The 11,516-nt window shown below is 34.9% G+C and overlaps 1 protein-coding gene across 1 annotated transcript; it reads right to left on the bottom strand.

Annotated features, from left to right (window-relative positions):
* Positions 1–10,336: 10,336 nt before the first annotated feature.
* On the bottom strand, positions 10,337–11,233 carry LOC145682017 (zinc finger MYM-type protein 1-like). Its single transcript, XM_081753621.1, has one exon. The coding sequence runs from the start codon at positions 11,231–11,233 to the stop codon at positions 10,337–10,339; it is 897 nt and encodes a 298-aa protein (XP_081609747.1).
* Positions 11,234–11,516: the final 283 nt, after the last annotated feature.

Below are 11,516 nucleotides of genomic sequence, written 5' to 3' on the forward strand. Positions count from 1 at the left end.
AATAATAATTCAATTTTACTAAGATCCGCGTAGAAAGAAATAATTGGTGTTATTTAATAAGTTGACATAAGAGGTGGAAATACAACAAATAGAGCAGGTACGTAACCCTTTAAACTATGTAAGTACATATATAGATGTATATACAGAGAAAAAAAATCAATGATATTCGAAACTAGTGGGCCCAAACTATTAATACATACACCATATAACCAATCAATAGAAAGAAAACCAGAAATCATTAATCAATGTATGTAATTTGTACGATCAATTAATAACATGTAAGTTTCTGGGAATCTGAAAGCATGGTGTACCTTCTCGCCAGTTTCTCCCGTGGTGGGTTGAATATCGCGAAAATGGTCCTGAGTTGTGCTGAAACACCTCCCCGAATTATATCCCTCGATGTCTCAGTTAGTACATACGATCGAAATAAGTGATATGAATATTGTATGTTTTCATGAGTTTCATAACCCGGGGGGGGGGAAGGTTGAAATTTAAAAAAAAACTTTAGAGAAGAAGTAGAGGAAAGAATAGGTAAAAAGAGAGGAGACAGAACACTACAACTACGAAAGATAAGTGATCGAATTTACGTATACAAAATACTATAACCAAATATTCTCTTTTATGCCAAAAGGGGGTGGTTTACTTAAATACGTAAACTCAAAAGTTATCTCCAAACACACCACTAGTCCGTGCCCGCAAGGGAATTTTCAGAAAGACGAAAGCTTTAAGGAAATTCCCCTCCTCGCTGTATCCGGTTGAGTCCTTGGAGAGCCCGGAATTCACCGGAAGGTTAGAGAAGGCACTAATTTAGAATTTCGAAAAGAAAAAAAATCATCCGACCTCTCAGAAAGTAAAAGAATCCAGAATAGTAATGAAATTAGAGGGAAAAAATAGCTAAGATGTCCCTAATTAGTGATTTGCCAAAATAAAAAAAAATTAAATAAACTGAATTTTGGATCGGTGATTTCAATGACCAAACATCACCGATGGCTACCCTGCGCAGACATGCCAAAGTCTGGGATGTCGTTAATTTCCCTCATCTAATTAAACTAAGAAAAGAAATGAAAATACTTAAGGGGACTAGGGGTCGACATCCGGGTACGCTATTGACATAAATATTAATTTAGTAGCAGTTGATTTAATCGGATAGTACGAACTGAGCTGTCAGCTATATGAACATTGCACAATAAATAAATAAGGTAAGCAACGAAAAAAAATCTTGAAGAGTCAATGAATGTTAAAGGTACAAATGACCAAGCCTGTACTTTTCAATGATCACAGGATATAGCAGTTAGTTTTCTTAATTATTATTTCTGTCAACCTTTAGAAGTAATTCCCACATGATGCTACCCTATCTAATGAAAGGCTTAAGAATCCGGGGCTGTTACTATGAGGTATTTAAATGCGAAGTAACACACAATTCCCAACTATACTTTACTATACAAATAGCAAACTCGGTTGGATGAATGTATTGGTGTAGAAGTCAAAACGTGAGAGATTTTTTTATTAAACATATTCATATTCTCACTATATAATATACACTAGGCCTATCCATTTAAATATAGGTGCCATATCATCTCATTCATATTTTATATCATATTACTAATATATCATTACATTCCTTCATTATTTACTCATTTTTCGCGCGAAGTAATATTTTATAGACACCCTATTTCATACATTTTACACGCAGGCCATACACATATTTACATTACACACTAATAAATATATAATTATCACAATCTATCACGCTCAAACTACTACACGATAACATTCATCGAACCACGGACTCTTTGTTTCGAAGCACCCAAATTGTATTTACTTCGCAGTTAAAAAAATCATACGTGTATTTACTGAAAGTTAAATTGTCAACGATTAATTAATTTCTGATTTGCTGATAAAACTAAAGCAACAATGGAAATTTTCTACAGCCACGGGAAAAGAGAATTTAACCCATTTGGGACCAGTGTCCTATTTTTAGGACACTTGATATTTTATTTTTTATAACAAAGAAGAATAAGGTTTTCATGTTCTGCTAATTACAGAGAGAAATTGGAGACCTGTCATAATGCACTGTAATTTTTTGATACATTTTTTTCCTTTCCCTCTATAAAAGACGGACGCTTAAATTTATCTCTGTAAGTTACTTTATTTTGGTATGTTTCGGGCAACGTTATTTTTTGTTTCTAATACAAACAATGGATTCAATTTATATGTATTAGGCAGCAATAGGTACGCGGCAATCAGACTATAAAAAAGTTATTTTTGTTTTGTTATTACTTTCGGTGCTATAGATGTTGAAACATTAGTGTCATATAAATAGGACGCTGGTCCAAAGCAATATACTACTAAGTAATAAAAGCGAATGTATAGATAGACTGACGCCCTTGATTTTTCGCGTTCTTACGCTTATCATTCATTTTTCAATACTTAAATACTACATTTTTTACTTTTCTCAATTGAATGCAATTTGCATCTAAGCTTTACTGTAACTACAGTAGAGAAATAAGTGGTAGAAAAAGAAAAGTGCTGAATAATAATGTTAAAATTTGAAAAAAAAAAAAAAAATACGCATCATACACAAAGCTTCCCCTAGTTGGTGTACAAACTGACAGAAACTTCAGCGAACTGAAAGAGAAATGTTGTAAACAAATCACCTGCCGAGATATTCTTTTGTATTTTCAACAATGACTCAGTGCAATATAGCTATAGTAAAGGAAACAGTTCGTTATGATGTACATATAAAGAACAATCAGCATTTTCTGTTGTACGATAATAATACTTGTTATGAGAATTTGATCTCTGCTATGGAAAGGATATGAAAATAAAGGAGAGTGCTAGCGACAATATATATATCATGATAGAGAAGACGATTTTTCTTAAGATTCCAGGGTGGTTTTCAATATGCTAGATATTGTAAATGGTCTGTATAGTTATCTGCTATATTTTGAGAATTTTTTCGCAAGTAGAGATCTGCTAATATATCTTCGTGAATTGGGATTCAGAGCAACCGGTACTCTGCAAAGCAATCGTGTGTCTGAGTATCCATTGACTGATTCAAGAGTTGAGTAAATACATATGCAGGGAGTTCATATGAATACAGATTCGACTGGGATGGTAAGTTGTCATTGCGAAATGGAATGACAATTGACGTGTTGTAATTGGCACAAATTCTGAAAACATACATCCTGTTTTGTGAACGATGAGGTGGAGCCGACTACATGATGAACATATTAGAATTGAGCGGCCTCATTTTATCCTACAATAATCATATAGGAGGTGTCGACTGTTTCAAAAACTTAAAATCGATATAAGATGCAAGAAGTGCTATTGGGTGATATTTTCACGAATTATTAACATGATGATCGTAAACTCATAATCATGTTTACGAAACCAACTCAGTTCAATATGGATCTTCTGACATTTACACGCAACATATCTGTATATCTATCATATATTATCAACTTGGCGGTCACATTTTCAAATGTATGCAAAAATGAAAGCCTCACTGGAAGTGGTTACTTCATTATGGAAAGGAAGACGTAAAGATGCCAATAGATGCACTTGAATATCATTATCATACTTTGAAAAGTGTAATGTCACATTGTGTTTCAAAGCGTTTCGTAAAATACCAAGAAGGCAAAGAAAAATAAACTTTGAATCAAAGCCAAACACGTGTAACAAAGTAGCACAGGTAGACCGAAATTACAAAATAGCAATTATCTGAACTTCAAACATAACAGTTTAGTGTTCTAAATACTGCTATTTGTACGTTATGTTTAGTCATGTGTCATATATCTTATTTTGTATAATTTTGGTAAATAAACATCAATACAAAACACACACGCATATATTAATATATATATATATATATATATATATATATATATATATATATATATATATATATATATAAATCAGGAAAACTTCGTGCTTCATAGACCAGCCGTGATCACTCAATGCTTTGAGGCACTTGGCGGTAAAAATTTGAATTGCTTCACTCAAGCAATAGAATGCAATTAGTTAGGAATATGCCCTTTCTATTATATCAGAAAGGACCAGCGTCCTATTTATAGGACAGGGCGTAAGTCACATCCGATGCGCAGGAAAAATCAAAATGTTATATTTTCGTGATACTTAGGCAATAATAAACTAAGTTGAATTCTTAAAGTGAAAGAAATAAAAAAAATAATAATTTGGTCCCAAATGGGTTAAAACTACATTTTGAAACAAATAGTAGCAGCATATGGACTTTACCTCTATTAAGAAAATAGGCATTCTTTATTTCATTGGATATTTCGGGTTCTAAATGACATAGCAAGCTGTAATTTTCAAAATAGTAAGATCTCATGCTATTTCATATAAATACATACTCATTCGAACCGAAACCCATGTCCACGGGATGTAATTTGAGAATAAATGGCCAAAATCAAACAATCTGAATCACTAAGTCAGGCGATGTCGTAATGTCAACAAACAATTGACTACCGAAAATGGACACGATGGCGCTGTAGTGGAGACATAATTTACCGTGTACTGAAATATATACTTGTACTTATTAATCAGAAATCTAATATTTACTCTCGTTTATTTATGTATAGTTAGAAAAATGGTACTAAATTGACGCATATTTAATACACTGTCCTTATGGTAAAATCATGCACACACTCAGAACTACTAACTACACACATCACTATAAATACTACACATAAATACTAACTAAGCAAGCACCATTTAATTACATGCATATTAAAGGCAAGCACCTTTAATCATATTACTCCTTGTCGGTATATAGAGTCGGCTCTATTAAACTTGATGGGGGCAAAATGAGAATAGTTAACCCTAGGTCCAATTGACCTGACAAATTGTTTACAAAATTATTGCTAAAAATTGATGCCCTGGGGGCACCTTAACAAGGTTTATTGAGGGACCCTTCCCCTGAAAGGGGAAAAGGCCCTAAAACAAACAATAACTAACCCATTCCCCTGCTAGAAATGGTTCAATTTCGAAAAGGGGATAGGAGCCCTTTTACGCTAGCTTAAGCTGCCATTATGATTATTGATGTTACAGCTAGGAAACCTACTAGGTACATGCACTTTCTGAATAATAAAAAAATTACATTTACTATACACACTATGTACGAAACCAGGTCGTATTTCCTTAATCCCTGAGTTTTAAGAGATCAAGAATCACTCTCCTATATTGTCTATCCTATCTGGGCAGCAAACATGGCTTCCTAGTAAACGGAAATCCGGAATCAGATATTTTCCCCTGGTTTTACAGTTCTTTGAACAAAAATATGTGTTTCTGCCTCCTAAATGATCACACGACGTTTATCAATGAAATTAACTGGATATTAACTTAAGTTCGTTTGAATTTCAGTCCTATTGAAGTCAAAATATGGTGATCACTTCCACAGATAGTGCTTCGTGACGTGTCTTCGATTATTATAATAATATTGCACCGAAAACAACAGGGATTGGAAAATTCCACCAATGAGGCAGAGTCCTCCAGCCGCGGAAATTACAAAGCGAATAGAAATTTGGCAAATCCAGATGTAACCGGATCTGAAAGTGACTATGGACTAGTGAGAGGGGGTGAGGGAAAAATTAGGTACCTGACTAAATTCTACATTGGTCTGAAATTAAAAAAAATTATATCCAATGACGGAACTATGTTTCGGTATGACGTCAGAATGGTAAACCTTGTAACTATCCAACTTGTATATACGAAAATGGGATTTACAATTAATCAAAATATAAGTAAATATATTATTCAGTTAAAATATGATTACTAACGAAACCTTTCGATTCATTACATTTAATTTGAAGTAAGGAGAATAAATAAATTGTGTAATTAAACCGAAATCGAATAAAAAAAATTACTAGGTACAGGGTGCGTAGAAAAGAGTTGCCATTACTTTCAACTGTAATGGTACATTACATCCATTTCAATCAACAAAGAAACGCCGTCCATTTCAAAGAACAACAGCATTTCACGTTTTTTTAATAGGCTATTTCATTTGCTTACTTCAGTGAAAGTTTCTCACCTAAGCTCAAATAACTTAAACTAGCTCTTACAATATATATTCCAGAGTGCAACATTTTTTAATACGTACTATAGTATAATTCATTTTTGGTCAACTGACGTTGTATTCAGAACTTCTTTTGTGCAAATGTGTGTAAAATATCAATTTGGACGGGACAAAAAATAGTGAACAGTTGCGGACAATGCCGAAGAGTTGCCGAAGACTGTTCGGCATTGCCCCACACAGCCGCCATGAAAATGTGTTATCATGACATCAAACATAATCAATGCCCAAAGCAAAGAAATAGCTTATTGCATTCACAACAATGCATACTTTCATTTTTAGTACAATACAAATGCAAAAAAAAAAAATATGTGACTGTGACTTACCTGCACGTTTAGACCAAACGAATATTATAACATGAATACGCAAAACAACATTTGTTCCTATCACTCCGATTCCTTGCCTCAAAATGGCGGCTTGGTGCGCTGGGAGGGTTACACGTTGCATCCGCGTAGTGGCAATACTTGCCGATGCCTTCTATCTTCACAAGATTCGTTGCAAAATGGGCGTTCGGCATTGGCCAATTCTCCCCTACAGGTGTTTGAAGGCTAATATAGGCAAATCATTACGGTTCAGTGAAGTAAAATCACTTACTAAATTTAGCAGTGTACCTGAAGACATACCTGCGAGGGGGTTCCCTGAAAAATTTGAAGATGAGTGCGAATTAATGGGCATAGATTAGACTCAATTTTTAAAATTATTACCACACATATTATTGCCACCTTGTTTAACCTAGTTTAAGGCCATTAGGAGTAGTCTTCGTACCTATTCGGACTTTAAGAACGCCTTACTATCCAATTATGAAAATGATTTTATGCTAGCGAATAGGGATGCCATATTGAAAACGAAACCATTCAATCCCAAGATCCAAAAAAGCGTTACCAAATTTGTGGTCTCTACATGTAATGAATTAAGATCATTAAATCCGAATCATCCTGAATCCCGAATCATTGCTTTCATTCGAATTCTATTACCTTTTAGATTGCAACAATTATTAATGTCTGCGCAGTGTGTCAATTTTAACCATTTGATTATGCTTGTTCAAAATTATGAGAGTCAATCTGCAGTGCAAAATGGTAATAAAAGGGCAGGATAGAGGTCAGGGTAATTCTGGCCGTCATCATATACAATATGCTCCGCTTTGAAAAACTTAAATATACAACCTGAAAATACTTCTAACTCGTATTGTTATAATAGTAGAATAAATGGCCACAATATTACCGGTAATCAGGCGCAACCTAATCGCAGAAATGGAAACAGGAATTTTAGAAATAGTAATCGGAATTTCAATAGTAACAATAATCATCGCTTGTTTATACGAAATCAATTTACAGATGGCAGTAATTACGCCAACAGAAATCCAAGTGCTGCAACAGTGCATAATCGCCAAGAAAGTACTCAAGATTGTGGAATACAGTGTAGTTTAACTGAAGCTATAAGTCAATGTAATTTAAACTAGATTGTGCTGATGTGGAAGGGGTTGTATCCACGTCAGCGTTTAATACTTCTAATCAAGTTTCTGATTATGAAACTAATTTAAAAACTTTAGATACAAAATATCGTTATAAATAACAATTTGAAAAGTTAGATCAAAAGAATATTTAATGTTTTCCTATGATTGCAGAACGCAATATTAATCGCATTATTCGTGTTTCATGTTATAGAGTATATTTGAAAGCATTTTTCAGTGGTGTAGCCAAACCAACTTAAGTGGGGGGGGGCTGAGATTCACATGGGGGGCCCTATACAAATACCATAGTTTGTTCTTCAAATAAAAATTCCTGGTAAACAAAGGTCTCCTGGGCATCTTAGACTCCTAGTAATCGAAGAACAAAAATTTAAGAAGGCAGATCAGCAATTTCAGATTTCATACACAAAGGAAGTTTTTATTTTGGATTATCTAACATGTGTCCTTGTACTTAATGTTTGCAGTAAAAATTTACGTTTTTGGCACAGGGCAAGGGCACCAACACCACTGCAAACATTAATTACAAGAGTATTTGTTAGATGGTTAGGGAGCAATTTGAGATGAAATGTTCGAGCAAAATGCGTAATTTAGTGTAGGTTAGATTTGGTTAGGATAAATGTATTTACACTTGTATAGTTTACCAAACAATTCAACCTTACCTAACCTTTACGTCTATGAGTAAAAATCGATAGTCACGTTTACATGTTGATGTAAACTATTCGTAGACTATTTTCAGCGCAGACATGTAGACAGCAACGTAGACTATAATGGCTTTTTGTACTGTGTCTTGTGTGAAACTTTGACAATTGAAATTTATAATTAAGCATAAAACGAAATGTTGGGAGGTGTTAATTTTGAACTAAAACGTTCGGTTAATGCAAAAGCAAAATGGCCAACACAGTTACTTCTAGACTGAAGGCGCATAGAGGTAAGAACCGTTGTTGCTGGGGAACTTTATTAAAACTTAATTTCATTTGTGACAATTAGAAAGGTGACCTCTGAAGAGAGCAACGATGTACTGTAGTTAAGTGGTCCACCGTATGCGAAACATTACGAATTCGAGTAGAAGAATGCCGTATATTCTTAATTACAAGGACTAAATGGTTCTAAAATCCATCACTCACACAAATGCTTAATTTACCTCTTTTACAGCAAATTAACTACAATTTCTAAAGCCTTAAACACGCTGCGCCATTAAAATTGTAACAGCATAAATAAGTACAAGTGAAAATATTATGTGAGAATACTCTAGAACAAGGGTGCAGAAGACGAGTACGGCAAGAGTGCAGACAATTCCCATGCTTACGCGTAGCGTTAAAAAATCCCTTCTGCATGACTTCAAGGGTGCATATGGTCAACAGTTATACTAGATAATCAATTTTAGATGAAACTCGTCTTTAGAATTTTAAATGAAAATATATCTTTTCATTAAGCTTTTATCACACCTTTTTATAGGACTTGAGGAAAATCTACTGAATGTCTTGAATATGAATTTACTATCAGCTCACAACAAATACATATAAAAGTAGTTACAAGAAAAGGGAACGACGGTACGAATTCTGAATATTCAGAATTAAATTCGTAATTGCATTACAGAAAATGATGTTTTAAAGTTCAAAAACAAACAGATACAGTTTTTGTTTTTCAATATAGGGGGAGTTTTCGTGACTTCTGAGAAAACCTCTTCAAGAACCTGTCGACAGAAATATCCTCAAAAACTTTACTTTCGAACGAAAGAAGTACTAAGTTTGCTTTATGATGATGTAGCATCGAGCGTCTATAGGGTGTCAATACACGAATAAGAGTGGAAAACGAGTTTTCGCACAATGCAGTAGAGGCTCCAAAAGTTAATCCAGCAGCATACAAAGAATACACCCCTGGAAAAGCCTCTCTGTACGGGTATAACATTTCCGTCAGTCTGTGAATGGTTATGGTAGGTAAATCACTATACTGTTTCAATAAAAATCGCTTACAAGTTGCAATTTCCTCTGTATCGGGAGTATATGTAATGAGTTCACACAATGGTGTAAGTTCCTTAACGTCAAGAAAATTTTCTGAATTTATTTCTCTTAATGTCTTGAGAGAAGTAAAAATATTCGTATTTCTTTCACTGAATCGAGCTGAAATCTCCCCGGTTACACAATCAATTACATGGAAGTATAGCTTCTTATAAGTATCTGGGCTTGTGTCCCTTTCTCTTCCATAATCTAGGGTATTTTCGTACACCACCATGTCGCGTAGTGAAGAGCTAGTCTTGCAAATTCGTTTTCGTGGAGGGCAATTGCCTGTCTCGTCCGAAAATTCATGACGTATCTCATTTTGCAACTCATTGAAACTGTCTTCAGTGCGTAACGAAGAAACTTCTTCGACGACGGATTGAATAACACCAACTGCTGAGCACAAATCAATTGCTTCAGACTGCAGCATGGCATTAGCAGGTTGCCCAATCTTCAGAATTTTCCTCACAAAGTAGGCCAGAAACTTGAACATGGGTCTATTTATCTTCTGTAATAGACCTGAAGCCTCAATGGAGAGACTTCCATCGAGATCAGTTTCCTCTTCAATATCTGTGAAAAGCACTACCAGTTTCTGGTAACTGGATACAATAGCTTCTGTTGTTACTAAATGACCAGTTCATCGATGTTCTACCAAACGTTTAAGCTTTGTACCCTTGTTCTTCGTCATTATACTAGGTTTCCTAACATAGTTATATATTGCGTCGCATACTTCAAAGAACTGTCGAATCCTGTTTTCAGTAGAAATGGCATGTATAACAACTAGGTGCAACTCATGGTTAAAGCAGTGAACATACGAATAGTTTTTCCAACTGAATCTTGTAGTAATTTCTGTACACCGCCATGCCTCCCTGACATAACATTTGCGCCGTCGTAGCACTGACTAAGAATGTTTTTATCGTTGATACCTGCACTCTTCAATACACTAAGAACTGCATTCACTATTCCTGCTGCACTCTGATCATTAATCTGCATCATCTCTATAAGATTCTCACATACTTGTCCTCGAATTACATATCGCACGATTACAGAAATATTTTCTACACCACTTTTGTCCCTTGTACAGTCGAATTTCAGAGTAAAGAACGAACATTCGCTAGAATTTACCCTGGAAGCAATATCTTCCCGAACTAAATCCGCTGCAATTTGAATCACTTCGTTTTGAATTTCGGGAGACGTGTATTTTGCATTTTTAGGAATAATGCCACTTATTTCACGCAAAGTTTGATCTCTCTTGCAAGTAAATTCAAAGAGTCTTAAAAACATACCTGATGCTTCACTGTCACTGTTTTCATATAGGAAAACTTCCTCAACACCAGTACCACTTGCGCAGCTCATTGCTGATGACAAAGTATCGTTTTTGTTTGACGTGTCGTCTATACCGCGCAATGGCAATTCGTTGGTAGTTAGGAACTTGATAATGTCAAAAATACCAGTCAAATAATAACGGTACTTGTTCAATTGTTTCTCTTGCAAGAGTGTCGAAACTCCCGAATTGCTAGCATCTCGCAGATTCTTCTCCTTCCATTCAAGCACAGCAGTTTGGTGATTCTTTGATGCTACGTGCTTAGCAAAACCCTTGTTGCGTTCTAATGCATGTTTCCAGTTCCTGTACCCAGTCAAAGTAAATGCATCGTCCGAGTTTTGAAAATTCTGCATGCAAAACAAAACGCTGCATCGCGAGTAACTGAATATTCCAACCACTCTCTTCCATTGTACCAGTTACTTAAAAAAGAACGTTCTTTACCACCTGTTTTAACTTTTGGGAACACTGATAACAATGGCTGTGAAGGAACTTTATTATTTAAGTCACTTGGCACCTCACTTGACACTGAAATATTTTCTTCTCCTTTAGTTCTTTCATCTTCTTCCCTTTTTTCTATGAAATGGGAGACATCAGCTGCAGCAGGTTTAGTTATATCTGTCTGTCTCTTAAAATATT

Source organism: Thermobia domestica, chromosome 3 (genome assembly GCF_964235325.1).
Source record: "Thermobia domestica chromosome 3, izTheDome1.hap1.1, whole genome shotgun sequence".
NCBI classification, from domain to species: Eukaryota; Metazoa; Arthropoda; class Insecta; order Zygentoma; family Lepismatidae; genus Thermobia; species Thermobia domestica.